General features: G+C 41.1%; 1 protein-coding gene across 2 annotated transcripts in view; it reads right to left on the bottom strand.

The window, feature by feature from the left end:
• Positions 1 to 15,968, bottom strand: part of itga4 (integrin alpha 4) — a 31,374-nt gene extending 15,406 nt beyond the window's left edge. The window contains exons 1-12 of one of the 2 annotated variants that reach the window (XM_044366182.1): positions 15,576 to 15,968; positions 13,936 to 14,133; positions 12,670 to 12,788; positions 11,050 to 11,150; positions 8,481 to 8,613; positions 7,515 to 7,582; positions 7,101 to 7,233; positions 4,115 to 4,200; positions 3,865 to 3,927; positions 3,633 to 3,773; positions 2,599 to 2,707; positions 332 to 426 (exon numbers count right to left, since the gene is read on the bottom strand). In XM_044366182.1, coding sequence (XP_044222117.1) covers positions 332 to 426; positions 2,599 to 2,707; positions 3,633 to 3,773; positions 3,865 to 3,927; positions 4,115 to 4,200; positions 7,101 to 7,233; positions 7,515 to 7,582; positions 8,481 to 8,613; positions 11,050 to 11,150; positions 12,670 to 12,788; positions 13,936 to 14,120 — 1,233 coding nt within the window. In that variant the 5' untranslated portion in view covers positions 14,121 to 14,133; positions 15,576 to 15,968. The remainder of the gene's footprint in view (positions 1 to 331; positions 427 to 2,598; positions 2,708 to 3,632; positions 3,774 to 3,864; positions 3,928 to 4,114; positions 4,201 to 7,100; positions 7,234 to 7,514; positions 7,583 to 8,480; positions 8,614 to 11,049; positions 11,151 to 12,669; positions 12,789 to 13,935; positions 14,134 to 15,575) is intronic. The other variant, XM_044366183.1, reaches the window with a different exon arrangement.
• Between the last annotated feature and the right edge of the window lie 2,051 nt (positions 15,969 to 18,019).

Here is an 18,019-nt window from a genome sequence, read left to right as displayed (position 1 = left end):
AGACTACATACATGTAATTTGCACTCAAGGTTGAGTAATTTGTAATCAAGGTTCATTTGAACATTGTTTATTATACAGTAGCTTAGGTCTTATTTTTGAAGTTGTGTCAATCATTTCTATCAGTAGAACATTGAAGTTAATAGCTGAGAACTGGACCACATTGCTAAAGACAAATCCAACAGGTCTAGAAACACAGGAGGTCAAGTGATCAGTTGGAAATAATCTTATCCGGATAATTTACACCACATTATTTTGAGATCACACTGAAAGTGAGCACACCTTTAATGTTGGTAATTATCCCTCATTGCATAGAAAAACTGTGTGTTTGTACCTGAGATGGAGTTGGTGAGATTCCCTCCTTCCTGCCGTTGTAGATGTAGATGGCTCCTTTTAGATCGTCTTCCTGTGGGGCACCAACTGCCACATCTACGCTCACACACACACACACACACACACACACACACACACACACACACACACACACACACATTTGTATTACGGTATTTGTGAGGACTCTCACAGACCCCATTCACTAACCCATCAGTCTAACCTCAACCTGTTCCCTACACATTGATTTCATTCCATCCGAGCAACCAATATGGTTTATGTTGCTTTGTCTGTGAAAAGTAACTTTGAGAGACTTGAAACTTGCTGCAGAACTGATCACTGACATTTTTATGTGAAAAAAGAGAAATTCTAGCTGGTATGTTCACTCTGATATCTGAGATTAAAAACACAGCTGATGTAAAGTAACCTTTCTAATGCAAGTAACAAATTCACATGATTCTTTTCATAGCAGCCATGATTGCTCGCTGTTTGTCAGGTGGGATTATTTCATCATTTTTTTAATTTTGATGACAGCTAAACAATGTTTTTAGCAGACAATTATTCATTCTCAGATGTCATAGGTAGATAGTCATGTTAGCACACACTTCACATTCAAAATAATATTTTAACTCATACCTTTTGGGGTTAATATGACAACTGGATTTAAAGGAATAGTTTGACATTTTGGGAAATGGTTTTGCAGTGTGATGTGCTGTATAAGTGGATTTGACCTAAACTGGGGAATATGCTTATTCACCTTCTTGCAGAGAGTTAGATGGGAGGATCAATACCATTCTCATAAACATAAAAACTGGAACCTCTAGCCTGGCTCTATATTTTCATACATTCAGCTGACTGAACTCTATCTGGAGAGCAGGGCTGTAGCTACTGTTGAGGACACCAAGGTCATGTAATTTGTATTTCTTCTGTGAATTCTGGGGGGGGGGGGGGGGGGGGGGGGGGGGGGTGGGGGGGACTTCACATTAAAATGAATTAACATGAGCAGCATTTTAGCAGCAGCAGTTAGTACTCCGTTTGAGTGTCACCTGCGTTTTGGCAGCACTCACATCCAAACATGCAGTCACTGTATAGTTACACGTAAAACACAAGAAAGTAGACTTGAAAATTAACATGTCAGGTTCCAAGTAAATGTAATTATACATTTCAAAGAACTCCTGTTTAGCGTCAGGTTCACATATTCTGAGGGGCGTATTGGGGAAGGGCTTTGACTCACGGCATCAATATTTCTAAAATCCTGGCAACAGCCCTGCTGGAAAATGTTCCACAGCATGACAGTATTCAGGATTAGTACATAAACATGAGAAAATACCAGCATGGTCCTTTAATATTTAACCTGAATCCTTTGAGGATGTGAAGGTCTGAAAGTTCGGTGTTTTCACAAAGATACAGCTACTGGAACACACACACGGACGGCCTTTTTATCTAGCTTTGGCAGATTAGAGGGCAGGTTCAGTTACAGAGCAGAACAGTTTGTCATTATGGTTTTAATGAACTTAATAACATCCTCCACCCTCCTCATACACACACACACACACACAGATGGTGAGGGGTCTGTGAGTGTGTGAGGTCGTTATTTTAAAACACAGAATGATGTTTCTTAGTTATCAGGAAGTAGCAGTTACTGTTACCGGAGAGGGTGAGTTGAGCCTCCTTAGTAAGAAACCTAAAATACATAAACAGTGGGTGTGTTTGGTTGTTTAGTGCAGCAGCAGCAGCAGTGGCAGTTGTTGAAGTATTGTAGTATTATAAGTGGTATAGTAGAGTTGGATCGGTGCAGAAAATAAAAGAGCAGCACTTGGACCTCCGTAATAACCACTGTTGAGATGCCCTTAAGCAAGACAGTGATTACTACTACTCCTGAAGCTAACAGTACTACAAGATTTGTAATGTTAGTAGTAGTATCAACAGTAGTTGTTAGTAGTATCACTTGTACTAGTAGTAGTATTTTCAGTAGTATCAGTAGCAACTAAATAATGTGCATTTCTCTCTTTTTTCTGACATTTAGATACAAAGCAATACATTTATTAACTTGAAAAATAATCAGAAAATTAACTAATGAAAATAATTGCTAGTTGCAGCCCTATTTAATAACATCAGTAGTAGCATATAAGTAAGTATTAAGGAAGTAGAAGCATTGCAGTACTATTGGCAGTAGTATTAGTAGTAGTGTCAGTGGTAGTAGCAGCAGTAGTGTTATGGTTTCACCATAATAAAAGCTGATAAGTCAGGCTGTGCAGGTGCGATCATTACCAGGGTAACCGTCATCATCCAGGTCTCCCAGGTCAGCGATGGACTCTCCAAACCGGGCGGCGTAGGCGTTGCTGCCAGTCAGGTGAAACTCCGCCTCCAACAGCTTGGCCTGAGACAGAATCCATTTGTGAGGAAATACAAGCAGTACCCAAATCTACACTACATACTAATTCTAAGCAGGTTTTGAGTATGTAGTGAGTTCACACTGGAATAATGATACGACTGAGAGTCAGTATGTATGGAGCACCCCCGTTGCTTTGGGGTTAAGACCCCGATCATGAACCACAACGTTCCCTATTTGAGCCTGACTGGGGACCTTTGTTGCATGTCATTCCCCTTCTCTCTCCCTGCACTTCCAGACATATCACCACTATCATCTCTAGTAAAAGCATGAAAATGCCACTTGGTATGCAGACTGAAAATCTATTGATTTTTGTGCTGCTGATGGACTCTGTTTTCCCACAGTGAAATGCACAAATGAAACAGAGGAGCTGCTCACAGCTGGAAGAAATTAACACGAATTATGGATGGCAGTGAGAGAGCTCTAGAAACCACTAAGAAAACAGAAAATAAGTATTAAATCTTTCAAACAAGATTTCACTGACTGTCTGTGAAGTTTAATAAGCAGTGGCATAAAGTCATAAAGTAACATAAGACTTATGCCGACGCACAAGTCTTGTTTTACTTCCTGTCAGTACAAAACAGTAAAGTAAACACTGACATTGATTTTGTTGTAGACCAACTGTAGAAACAGCATACTTTGACAATTAGTATGTAGTATATGCTGTTTGCAACTAGTATGTACGATCGAACTGGGTCACAGCAATGGACAGCAGAACCTGATCACACTGTCGGCCATGTTGGCTCCACAGACAGATCCCAGATTAATTGTCCCAAGATGAATTGCCCCTCAGGGATAATAACAATTGAAGTTGAAGTTATACTCGCTGTTTCATGTCAGAATAATATAGATGTGGCTATAGAGTGTATAAATCTGTGTTTGAGTGTGTGCATGTGTGTGTGTGTGTGCTCACCTCCCCCTGGTTGATGTACACATGGACTCGTCCCTCCTCCCTGGCGACGCCCATTGCCATGGGAGCGCCGACCAACAGATCTGACAAACCATCAGCATTCAGATCCACCGCACACACACTGGAGCCGAAGTAAGAGCCCAGCTGCACGCAAACACACAAACAGACACACATGCTAAGTGCTAGGTATTCCATTGTTTTGAATGGAGGACGCTCATGCTACGTGACTTCTTACCTCTTTTCCTGACACCTCAGACACGACCCGCAGCATGTTGTTGTCCACTGCGAAGATGAAGACCTGCACATCACAAACACACACACTCTAACCTCAGCCATCACAACTACATATCGCAAAACACAATATCAACAAAAACTCAACGACACACCACTGAAGAAAAATGTCTACAACTCAGACTGCTCCAAAACACACAAACAAACATTCAGATTTGGTCCAACAGGTAAACAACTATACAAGTAGGTCCTACCTTGCCCTTCTGGTTGTATTGCGGAGCTCCACCCACCACCTCCGCACTACCAGGACTCAGGAAGTGACCGGCTCCAACAGAGTAACCTGGAAAGCAGCAGGACACAGTGACACATATTCAGACTTTTGACCATCAGCAGCATGTCTTCTCCACAAAGGCACAGGCTTTCCAGTTGACCAAACAGACCAACTCAAGCTGTGATGAAAATAGTCTTGATCATAATTCATACGGCATGTTGTCTGACCACGTTGGAAAGCAAAAGTGTTCATAGTTGTTCTAACAGCCACACTTGAGAGTGGGGTACACTCTTTCAGGCACTCACAACAACGTCTGCACAACATAGTGTTGTGCACTCTTGCACACATGATAAGACACATATTTGTGCGAAGAATGAAAAAAGAGAGTTTGAGAGAGAAGTTCAAAGCCTGCTTACTTTCTCACCTCCATACACCTGTCCAATCATTGCGTATAATGGGCATGATATAGAAATTATTGGATGGGGATTAAGATACAGTTTGACCATCCGGTAAGCACTTTGGTAGAAGCATACTGACATCTCAAGTGGGTTTGTTACCTTTGGACAGAGCCAGGCTGGTTGTTTCCCTCTTGCTGTGTTTGAAATCACTCTCTATTTACTCTATTTTAAGTGCACTATATTTACTCGGGTAATATCGAGTGTCAGTAATTCATTTGAGTGTCTGAATTCTGCGTGTGTTATTTTATCCACTATATATTTCCCTCAAAAATTTCACAATGGAACAAATACAGTTGTCTCCATGGCAGGTACACTACTTTCTGTGAGTAGCAAATGAGTGAGGAATAGGGGACACAGCCTCTGTTTCCAGTCTTTATGCTAAGCTAAGCTAACCAGCTGCAGACTCCAGCTATATGTTTATGGTACAGATCAGAATGGTATCAATCTTCTTTTCTAATTCTCAGCAAGTAAGCAGATATATGTATTTCCCAAAACGTAGAACTGTACTTTTAATGTCGCTGTGAGTGCACAGTAATAACTGAATATAACCCAAATGAATGAATCAGCATGTTCATTCAGCATGTATATGAGAGCTGGACAGTAAAAAAATCACTGTTTAGAGATATTTTATCAAGCACATCACAAAGAAAATGACAAAAATAATATTTTGAAAAAATTTAGAAATTACATTCTTGGTTGAATGATACAATGTGACCAAAAAGGGTTAAGACTTTGGGCCAGATCCATAAAGAATGGATTGCGCCCACTAATATCAGCATTTGCACCCCGTCCCGTTTCAAGGTCCTATTCACAAAAGATTTTGTGCTAAAGATATGCTGGCGCAAACACGCCCATAAAGTTTGCAGCTGAGCACAATTGGCCCTTGTTTTGCGTCTGACTGAGTGAGTAGAGCAGTTTCCAGTTTTTCAAGCTTTTCTTTACATTTCAGGACACAGATTGGCCCATAATGAAAACTGCAGAGAGCACAAAAGCCTCAAATTGTGTTTCTTTAATTATCAGGTGCACACACACAGAGCTCTCCACAATCACAAACCAGTTTTCATGTATTTTGCTTCTTTTACTTCTCTAGTATTTCACATCTTTAACATAATCTACTGAAATGTCAAATGTCAAAATACAGCTATTAATGTAACTCAGGCAGGTCTGAAACGTGTTAGATTAATGGCTCAATCTTACAATAATGTAGTTCAGGTGTCACTGAATGTATTTCGAAGAAACATCAGGAGGCTTGCTGATATCCTGTTTGTTGCCCACAGCTGGCTGTGTATCACAGCTGGCTGCAGCATCCCACAGCAGCTGAAACAATAAGTGCATCTCCAAACTGAGAAAGAGGCTGTGTGCACTGATGCACGCAGCACAGCAGCAGTAACTTCATTTACACCAGATGAGCGTGAGAGACAGTCGCACAGCCTCAACCACTGCTTTCAAACCTCCATCTTCGATATTGTTACTTCCTGTTGATTTGTATTGGTCAGTGAGTTAAACTGCGTATCATCAGTGTCTATGTGTTGTTTCTGACACTGTGAGAACAGTGAAGATGTTTTCTTTCCTGTAGAGAAACATCACACCTTTCTGCTCAGCTGCCGCTTCAGCACAAGTACTGAAAGGTGACAAGTACTGAAAGGTGACAACATCTCAGATTTTGTCCTGAACATGTTCAGAACAAAGAGTCAGGTAGGAGGAAGTGTCACTCTAGCAGCAGTGTGGAGGGGTGCAAGGAAACAGAACAACTGCAGCTGCATCTAAAATTATTCTGTGAAAAGTCTTAAACTAAAACTGATATAATGACTACATCATCTCAGCTCACTGTGGCTGATCTTTCTTGCACTATTGCTCAATGCAATATTTAGAACTGATCTGCTGACCACATGGTGACCAATATTTCCATATCTTGTTGTGTAGACTAGTTTTTATTGCATCTTCATTTTGTCTGATTTGTTCTTTCATGCCTGAAGATTTTTACACAAATCCCAATAGGACCACAGAGTAGAGTTACATAAAGAGATGCACAAATGAACTTTTCCACCGTTCTTCTTTACAGTAAAATGATCGCCGTCATAACTTTCACCTTCTGCTAATGCCAGAAGCCAGAGCCCAACAAACAATCACTGTAGTTAGGTGTGTAAGTATGAAAAAATACACATTAAGCCTAAAAAGACACTTCTGGTCGCAGCTGTGCATTTAAACACAAGCAAGGTGTGAGTGGAATAGACAGCTGTAGTGATTAATGTTGAAGTCTTGCTGTTCTTTCAGACAGGAGGTCGGTGATTGTGTGAACAGGATGTCAAACTACATATACTTATTGTTTCCTACTTTCAGCTCTGTAAGTACTGTGCCTGAACGCATCCTGTGTAGACACAGACAGACTGAGGCCTCTGCTCTGCTAACATGCTGTCTGTGTAGACATTTTACTATGATCAGCATTGGCTACAGTGGATATTAGGACAAATAAAGGTGTACATTGCTAGTAGTTGCAGGTGTATCAGTTACCCAGGTAGCTTCCAAAGCTGACGACTCCAGAGTCATTGTCCAGGTACACTGAAATGCCTCCGCTGGACGTGTTATAGACCAGAACTGAACCTGTCCAATAAGATGTCCCCGGAGCACCCATGATGATCAGATCCTGAGAAAGAGAGAGACAAATTTCAGAATAGTATCATAGTAATAGTTGCTTTAAAATGGAAGTTATGTGCTTTCATTTTGACACAGGACGTTCATGGTCTTTGTTCTCTTTTTCAAGTAGTAGTATATTTCTACATTTAAACATCATGAGGAGGAACAATAAAAGAGCAGATGGCCTCCAGAGGTTCCAGATTTGAAAAAGAAAAAAAAAATAGTGAAGGTGGTGGAAATAGTGAAGACAAGTTGGATTTGAAAGAAGCTTGCCATCTGTGTGCCACTGACCTCTGTCAGGAAGTTGGAAATACCAGCCTGACATGACCCATAATCCTCCCCAAACTTCCTCTGGTGGTCTGGAAGAGACAGAAATAGAGAACGACAGACAGGCAGACAGACAGACAGACAGACAGACAGGTAGACAGACAGACAGGTAGACAGGTAGAGAGGTGAAGGTGAACAAACAAATAATAAGATAAAATGTCCAAATGTTTTCCTCCTACAGCTGAACAGCTGCTGGTTTCACACACACGTGGGTGGGTGTCACAAAGTTTTTGTATAGTGACACATTGTTTCATGTTTTGTGTCTGTACTGCAGCACATTGTTTTTGATATGAAACCACTGTATGATCATGAGGTTCAATTCTCACTTTCAACTTTAATTTTACGTCCACACCAAAATGATTTATCTTTCACATTAAAGAAATGTAGCATTGCATTTACATAATGTTAGGGACTTGCAGACCGCACACTATTGAGAGAATGGTCGAAATCGAATCAGCAGATCCTACATTTCCCATAATTCAATTGGATAGTGTCTTTTCATTAGACCCTCTCTGCCTGATGAACTCTCACACCTCCAGTTTGTAACACAGGCTTTCTGTATATATATATATATATATACAGAAAGCCTTATATATATGAGGTCACAAGCCCAATCTGAGATATCCCAAAGCTCCTCCTGATCCACAGAAGATGTATATGACTGTTATCACAGGCTGAGTGGGACTAACCATGACAAGTGAATTGACCTCCATTTGTAAAATTGTTGGAGTGCCCCTTTAAATATTTGTGACTAAATAGGCAACTAAAGTTAGAAAATAACCTCTTTAGTAGGGCTGAACAATTTGAGGGAAAGGGTCCTTTTTTGATCAATTTAGTCAGAGGAAAGTCTTCTAAGTAAAGCTTCCTAGTGACCAAGTTAGACCATCACTTTGTGTGTGTGTGTGTGTGTGTGTGTGTGTGTGTGTGTACCTCTGTAGCAGGGGGTAAGGGGCTGTAAAAGTGTCAAATCCTTGCCGTAGCGATAACAGACTCCGTTAGGCAGCTTGTTGTTCTGATTGTCTCTCTTTGAGTGGTAGACGTTCTTCCAGCGGTGAGCACACGCCTGAGCACAACATACACACACACACACACACACACACACACACAAACATGTGACATGGGGTCATTACTGGCAATAACACAATCACAAGGTAGCAGCACAGTTATTCCCATGATCCATGTCCCTGTGACAGACACACTGTGTGTTTGTGTGTGTCAAACATATCAGCCCCATTGTGTGATTATTCTAAACCTGAAATAATCCTGTTAATAATCTTTCATTCCCTTTGTAGAGACAATCAAAGTCGGTACTGTAAATAGTTTTGCTCGATCACTAAATTTGAAGTCCCTTTCAGACATGGAAATCTTTACCATTGCTGGCTTCATCTACATTATCTGCTGAAATAAAGGCTTAGCTCTCAGTTTCATACTGTAAATGTTCCATAATGGCTGTGAGCGCACGTGTTGGTCCACATGATGAATTTTCCGTATATCCACAAGGGTCCGTACTAGGGCTGTAGTCTGCTGGTCGACTGGTCAATTAGTTGGTCGATATGCTCTCGTCCGACTAAATTCTCATTGGTCGAATAATCTCTGTGTTATTTGCATAAGGAGGAAAGTGCTACATCAATAGCTTTCCAGGAGTAATCCATTATTTCCTGTAGCGGGAGGGACAGACCCAACCTAATAGAGACTGCTGGGTCTAACTGTACTCAACGTTTACTGAACGTACTGAACGTTTACTGAATCTGTGTCTCTCCATAATGACACAACAAGAACCCCCACCAGGCCAAAAAAAATATTTTTTAATATTTGATATCCGAAATCCGAAATAATATTATATAATATTATCCGAAATAATATTTGAAATCAATAGCGTTTGGGAGTCTCTGTGCAGCGCTGTTCCGGTACATGAGTCAACCTCTGTTGTTGCCTGGGAAACTATTGGTAGCGTGGCTCCGTTAAGGAGTATGTTTGCGTAGCGAGTGGGAAAGAGCGAGGGCCAGAGACGTGACGGTGGATGCAAGCGGAGCAGAGGAAGAGGCTAGTAGGACAGTACAGACTACGGTGTGTCAGTTAATAGATGCTAAAAAGTCACGTCTGTTGTTTCCCCAAATGCTGGAGAAGTAAAGGGGTTAGCTCCAAAATTAGCAACAATGGGCTAGCATAACCTGAAGACACAAAACAGAGAAATACAATACAGAGAAATGTGTGGCTGTGCACTCTGTCCCGTTACACGATGAATTTGTTTTTCACTGTGTGAGAAAATAGACATGTGGCGTGAGAGTGTGTGAAAAGTGACAATTGCGTGAGTCTCACAGTCAATGCGTGAGAGTTTGCAGCTCTGGTTCTGACATTCTGGTCATTTGCAATCACCCCAACTAGACCCATGATTTTCTTTTAATAATGTAGGACGAACACAGCAGTGAGTGCACAGGAGCTGCAGATGACTCAGCAGGTGTTGAAATAACATGAATGAAAAGTCATTTCTAGAAGGAAACAGTGCTACCGTTAGCAAGCTAGGCTAAGTAGCTTCCACTTTCATTCTACCCCAAATGTTGAATGCTGGAAAGGGATGGACATTTGAAATCACTAATGGTATAGCCAATGTTGTGTGGGCTTGTTGAAAATGGGGAAAAGTTGTCAACATAAGCTATACAGGGCTATGATATGCTGCGGTCAGTTGCACAACACGAAAGTGGACAGCATGTCTCCTAGCAGCACAGGCCCGTGCAACCGCTGTCATATAGGAACAGGAACTTAATGATCTGTAAGTTCAGTATAGCCATTGTCATGTGTTCTGATTTTGTTTACCACTGTTTTCCGTCTGCTTTGGGGACATATTTCTGAACCAAAACTTTAGCACTGTAAGTTCCTGGTACTCTCAAACAACTTGTTTGCAACATGGCAATTAATAATGCAGGACACGTGTTTAGATAAGCACCACAAAGAGGTGTGTTTCAATATACAGTACAAGTAATATTCTGATTCACAATATCCAGCAGGCATGTTATGCTGCCTTCTCATGCATATCACACGAATAGTGTGTGGGAATACGTCACTAGATTAACTACATTTCCCTGTTTGGGTTGCTTTGGTATTCTCATAATCTTGTAATATTTCCAATAATGAGCATTTTTTGTACTAAGTAGCATCTAGACCAAACACTGCATTGCTAGATTTTATGTTCTTTTGAATAAAACAAAGCTGGGGAAACATCCACACAGAGGCTTTGAGCTTCCACACTGTTGCCACATAAAGAAGTTTCATCCTCTTTTGAAAAAGTGGGAAAATGTGCACAATAGCTGCAGTATAGTTATGGTTCATATTTCTACCTGCTTCCTATTATCTTTACTGTCCACTATCACTCATCAATATGAGGGGGAAACATAACCAGCCCCAGCTGACCCTTCACAGCTCATCCGTGGTAGCACCGTCACCTTGATGTGTTGTTACACTTCAGTGGAGGTATATATGTCTGATGGTGTGTGTATGTTACCAGGATGTGTCCTCCACTGTCTCCAGGTTGTCTGGACAGACTGACTCCCAGCCACTGATGATCACTCTCTGCTTCACATGTCTTCCCACAGTCCCGCATGTCTGCACACACACACACACACACACACACACACACACACACACACACACACACACACACACACACACACACACACACACACACACACACACACACACATAAATTCAACTGTTTGCACTGTTTCACACATGCAGCTTTCACAGGTATTAAGTTAGTTAACATAGTGGACAGCTGAGTTGCCATGGATACGTCTCAGGAGCAAAGCAAGATTTTTGTGCCAAGACTACAAAAATACCAACACAGCGTTTAGAGGTCGACAACACCACTGCATCCAATAAACACAAGGGGCTACCTTGGTGTGGATGCGTTGCTTCAGTTACTGGTGTAGATATAACATAAAGTGTCTTAGTAAGGTGTTGGGCCACCACATGCTGCCAGAACAGCTTCAGCATGTCTCTGAAGTCTCTGGAACTCTACTGGAGGGATGAACACCATTCTTCAAGAAGATATTCCCTAATTTGGTGTTTTGATGATGGTGACTATCTAACACATCGGTCCAAAATCTCCCATAGGTGTTTAATTGGGTTGAGATCTGGTGACTGTGAAGGCCATAGCATATGATTCACATCATTTTCATACTGATCAAACCATTCAGTGACCCCTCATACCCTACCGATGGAGGCATTGTCATCCTGGAAGAGATCACTCCCATCAGGATAGAAATGTTTCATCATAGGATAAAGGTGATCACTCACAACAACTTTGTATTGATTTGCAGTGATCCTTCCCTCAAAGGGGACAAGTGGACCCAAACCATGCCACAGCATAACAGAGCCACCAGATCGCCTCACTGTAGGGGTCAAGCATTCAGACCTGAACCAGGTTTTCCTTTCATTTGTCAGCCGTCTTTACATATGATTCAGGAAGTGCAGTCTAAGTAACAGATCCATGTGGTTGAAGACGTACGACACCGAATGACACCAACAACAACAATCATGTTATCCTCCATCCAGGATTGTGCGTTAAAAGGCAGAATTAGCTCAATGCCACAAGCTACATGTTATGAAGCACTCCAGATTCTGTGTGCTCTTGCACATAGCTGGTCAATGTTGCCAGAAGATATTGCTCTGTACTGTGGCAAAACTGAGCAAGGATTAAAAAAAATTGCCAGATTTCCCTGACTTTTTCCTCTGGAGCTGCTGCAGCAGCAACCCAGTGGAATTGAAGGAGGCTGTGTACTACAACACAATGCTGCTGTTGGTCTAGACAACTGGGCTTTACTGGGCTTTCACTGTGCAAGTACGACGTTGTGCAAAAAGGCTTGTGTATTTCATTTTAAGTGCAGCTGCACTCTCCTAAGCAGTGCCTCTATATGAATTGTTTATTTTGCTTAAGAAATAAAGGATCTGGAGATACATGGTTTACATTGGGCTGCGACGATAGTTAGCTGCTGTGTAGGATGAGTAATGTTTTATATACTGCTCTTACTCTTTTGCTCTATCTTGTGCAAACTATGTGCTCTTGGACATTTGGTTTAGAAAAGGCTTGACAACACACATACACAGACACACAGAAACGCACCAGCATGCATGTGCTGGCATTTGCGGGAATTAGTGCTGATTTTGCAGCGATAAACAGCTCCTGGAGATTGAACCAATGGACGAGAAGATGAGTTTGCTACCGGAGCTCCAACCACCAACCTGAGAGAGAGACAGAGAGGCAGTTAGACAGGGTGTGTATGACTTTTCAGTGTCTGAATGGCGTCTGTGTGAGAAGCATCAAAGAGCTTCTGTCAATGACAAGAAATGGCTAATTAGCATGCAGACACACGCACACGCACACACATACACACACATACACAGTCCTACTGTGAAGATGGCAACTAATAAAGCATCACTATGACAATTCAATGGGTCTAAATATACTGTTGTCTACAGTTCTATAAGAACAGTAGTCAATTATTCTTTACCATTTAAATGTCAAAGTTCATGACTGAAGAGATTTATCATCAACATTATGAGCACCCATAATGCTTTGAAATGTAGTTCAGCCCTTTATGGTAATCATAGCACTCAGGGTGTTTTTATCCGTGGGTGGTGAGGGAAGCAGGGTGCTTGTTTTTCTCCTCAGTGCAGTTGGTCACTTGGCTCTTCCCACACTCAGCGAGATCGTCAAGCCCAGACCTCCAGGAGTTTAATATCACGCTCTGAACTTCATGTGTGATATTGATATTCATAAATGTTTTAAAAATACAACATGACTGTGTAACTTTATGGACAGCATCCCCCTGCCATTCTAAGAAATAGAGATGTAGTGTACGTATCAATACAGAATCAATAGAGGATTAATGGGAGATCAGAAGAGGATTAATAGCATATCAAAAGAAGACCAAGAGAGGACAAATATGGGCTCAATAAAGGACCAACAATTGGTCAGTGAAAGGATCAATAGCAGATCAAGAGCAGAAAAACAGTGGATCAATTGTCAATAGCTGCTCTACAACAGATCAATAGTGGATCAAAAGTGGATCAATAGCAGATCTATAGTGGATCAACATGAGATTGATAATAGATATATAGAGGATGAATAGTCCATACCAGATTAGTAGTAGATCAATAGCAGATCAAATTAGGGTTAATAGTAGATCAATAAACTATGTCACTCATAGTCACTCCATAATGGAAGAATAGAGAATAAATAACAGATTAATAGAGGATGAGTAGAGGAGTGATAGAGGATCAACAATCAGATCAAGAAGGGTTCAACAGTAGATCAGTAAAGGATCAATAGCAGATCAATAGAGGATCAATAACAGATTAATATCAAATGAAAAGTATAGATCCAGACCAGCTTTGAGTTCCGTGACGATGCAGCAGGACTGAGTATCCAAACATGGAGGAGGGGGAGCCGCTGAACTCCAGACTGTGGTCCTCATCCAGACTGTATCCTGCAGCAGGATGGACCAGGACCAGGACCTGAACCAGCACCAGGATCAGGACCAGGCTGCAGCGCTGACACACTGAGGGACTCATCTCTGACAACAAACTGCAGGAAACCAGAGAGACAACAATCAGTAATCAATAACAATCAATAAACATGAGATAAAAACAATCTTTCAATCTAGAGAAGCCAACAGGAATCATCAGCTACTGATGCTGACTCATGCTGTTTGTCCAGAACGCTGAGCAAGAAAGTGTATTTCCCCAAAATGTCGAACTATCGCTTTAACTCATTTAGTTTTTGCTGTTGTTGAACATTTTCTTGAACTTTGCTGCCTCACGTTAATCCTGTTTCTGAAGCACTTTGTGCTGCAGCTCTGTTATAATTATTATCAAAAAGGGGAAATTAGAGCTCAAGAGTATAGGTTAATCAAAAGATCTAAGGCAACTGCTATTACATTAATCAAACTATTATTTATTATCATTATAATTATTATTCAAAGTCTCCCTCCTCTCAAAAATGCATTATTCTTCTTGTTCCCACAGCTGGATGTAGTTCTCCTCACTGTGCAGAATGATGTCTGTGAGGTTGGTTTTCACATTCATCTGCTGAAAGTGGAAATTTTCTGTGTTCACCTTAAATCTGAGTTTTAGACGTGTAGGTATGAGATGATTTTGTGACATCACAATAAGTTTAGAAGGCTAGCGTGGTCCAATATGCAACTATGTGGAGACCTGAAGCCTCTGGTGCCCATACACTGACTTCTCAGTGAAGTAGGAGACATCTTGTGAGAACAATACTCGCATATTCATTGATTCTGGATTTTTAATGAGAGAGAAAGAGCGGATGTGATTTTAAGAGTTTTCAATAAGGAAATTGAACTTTTTGTGGGGAAACCATATTAGACACAAATTATTATTCCATTTTTAGATATCTTCATACATATCTGGAGGGGATCTTGAACTTTTTATAACTGTTCTATAAAATCAAATACATTACTCAAAAAAAACCAGTCATTTTTAAACTTTAGACTTATTCATTAGTCAGATTTATGAATAACTCAGATGTGAAACCACTTGAGGGAACAAACTAACTGAGATAAAAGAAATTTTGCCCAGCCCCGAAACCTCATGGCCCAGCCCTGTAGACTGTACTCTCCTGAACTGTATTTTCAGTTAGTGAAAGTTTGATAGCGGCACGTTTACTTGAAATGGAACATATATAGTATTCCTTTTACTTCACTGGATGAAAAGCAGGGTACCAGCTAATGATTACCCTTCTTCTCAGTTCATTTATGGATTACATTTTCATCAAGCCATCCATCAATGAATGGATCTGTCTTTAAAATGTCTACAAACTTATTTTTTTAGTCTGACCGACTGCCCAAAAACATTAAGAAAGAGAAAAACCACATGTTTGATTAATGTTTTATACGTCTGAAAACTTTCCATTATTAACTCAGGCATTGATTTTCTGTTCATCTCCCAATCTATTACGTTAACCGACTAACGTTAATCGTTTCAGCTCTAATGGGTGGTTTACTGTACCGGTCAGGCTGCTCATATCCCGGGTCAGACTGCTGATATCCTGGGTCAGACTGTGGGTCCAGACAGTATCGGCAGATGTTGAATCAGTAGCCGACAGACAGAACCGAAGAGCCAAAGTTAGTTTCTAAAGTCTCCGTTAACTTAATCCTTATTTTACCGGTGTGAGTGGCTGATGAAACCTCCTGTTGCTCCTCTTTATGTCTCGTCCGGCTGTCCGTCAGTTCCAGCGCACGAGGCTCCGGTATTCTTTGACAGACTGAAAAGTCAACTGAGAACAAACTGAATAAAAGAAACTGAGACGAAAAATCAGTAAAAACCAGAGTTCAACTGAGTTTTTGGATGAAGTCAATGAAACTGAGAGCTGAGCGCGCGGAGACCCTCCCTCCATCTGCGCGCGCGTGGGTGAGTGTGTGTGTGTGTGTGTGTGTATGTGTGTGTGTGTGTGTAACGGTGTTTCCTCTAAACCCCCGCAGTGTCTAAACTGAGCGCACGAGTGTGTGTGTGTGTGTGTGTGCACGCGCGTGTGTGCGTGCGTGTGTGTGTGTGTGTGTGTGTGTGTGTGTGTCTGTCAGTACACGTGGGGTGTTTCCTCTTCAGTTATCACTAAAGTGTGAATGGAGTCAGTGGCGCTGTAATCTGTCTGAGCGCTGAAACACTCAAATACTCAACAAATATACTGCCTCAAAAACAACAAACAAACAAAAAAACAACATAGATAACAGTCCGCGTGTTTGTCAGCTTGTACAGATGTGACAGTGGACATGGGCTAACACGAACATCAAAAGGTAGATACTTAAAGGTAATTTATATATAAAGATATTTATGAATATAATTCCAGTATTACAGTGTAAGCACAGTGTGACGTCACAGATGTCATGTGGTCTGCAATCCTGCTCAGCTAAAGTGACACTTAAAACTATAATTGGGACCACGTTCAGACCAACATCAGCAATGTGTGAAAAAAATGCTGCCTTCACAGTAAATTCAATGAAACTCCTGCAGTGAAGCAGTGGGGGGCCAGATGGACTGTGGCTGAAAATCCTCACAAAACTCAGGGTCATTCAGCAAAATAGCTCAATCTGTGAAAACAGCACTGTGTTGAAATATCAGTAAGAGGCTACAGTCATGCTAGCAGCTCTGTGAGGGTGCACTTCAGCGTAGCAGTGCTTTTAAACTACGTGTCACATTCACCCATTCATACACTGAATGTGTGTGAATGCTAACTTGCATGGTAGTAAGGTCCCAACCTGCCCATCAGAGGGGGAGAGAGCTAACCATTCACACACATCATGGTTCAGTATCTTGCCCAAGGACACTTCAACATGCAGACTGGATAAGTGGACAACCCACTCTACCTCCTGAGCTACAGCCACCTCATGTTTAGCAGGTATAATGTTCATCATTTCAGTTTAGCATGTATACTTCAGCATGTTGACAACATACTTACTTACTTACTTATTTGCACTAAACCAAGCGGCAACTACCATAGAGGCCAATATGGAAGTACCTTTGAGTGCAACACCATGGCAACTTGATGCTCCAACTGACTCCCATTTAAAAAGTGTCAACTTCTCTCTGAAAATAAGTGTGAGCTTGGTTGAGCGGTGCAGGCAAAACAAAAGGGGCCTTTAAACTGCTCAACAGTCTAAGTTCTTCATTTTCTTTTTTTTCTTTTCAGCACAAGAGTACAGGTGCAGTTTATTTAGAGTGAATATCAGCTCGGCCAAAATTGAAACACAAAACTGGAGAAAATTTGAAAAAAAAAAAAATAATAATAACTGGAAACTCCCAAATCAAAGATAAAAAAGAATTAAAGGAAACAAACAAGAAACCAACTGTGATGCCCCATTTAAGTTTGGGCAGCCAAGAAGGCTCTGCAGAGACTCATCAAAACAGAACAGAAAATGACCAACACATATGTTGGCCTGCCCTTGTATCTTAAAGGACCCATCTCACCCCACCCATCACCTGTTTGCCCTTCTGCCCTCAGGAAAGCACTACGGGTCAATCAAAGCGTGCACCACAAGACTAATGAACAGTTTTTACTCCAAAGCCATCACCACACTGAACCCCATAGACAACTCCTACTATACAATACTGTACTACTACTGAATTATTGCCACTTACTCTGTGCAATACTTTTTATTTATACTTATATATTAAATTCATACCATGCAATACTGATATTTTATATGCATATGTAGGCAAATGTGTACGCATGTTTGGATTTGAATGCACATCTGTCAGTGTGTGTGAGAACAGGTTTTATTCTTATCTTGTATATTGAGCTCCACTCAGGCAGTGCACCTGAATTTCACTGTATACACCAGTACAATGACGATAAAGGAATTCTATTCTATTCTACTCTATTCTATTCTATTCTATTCTCCTGAACCTCCTCTCCATCTATACCACACTTTGCACATTCCCCCACAAACTTGAGC

This window comes from Thunnus albacares, chromosome 11 (genome assembly GCF_914725855.1).
Source record: "Thunnus albacares chromosome 11, fThuAlb1.1, whole genome shotgun sequence".
NCBI classification, from domain to species: Eukaryota; Metazoa; Chordata; class Actinopteri; order Scombriformes; family Scombridae; genus Thunnus; species Thunnus albacares.
Note: the sequence above shows the minus strand (reverse complement) of the source record. Positions and strands in the feature narration are given on the sequence as shown.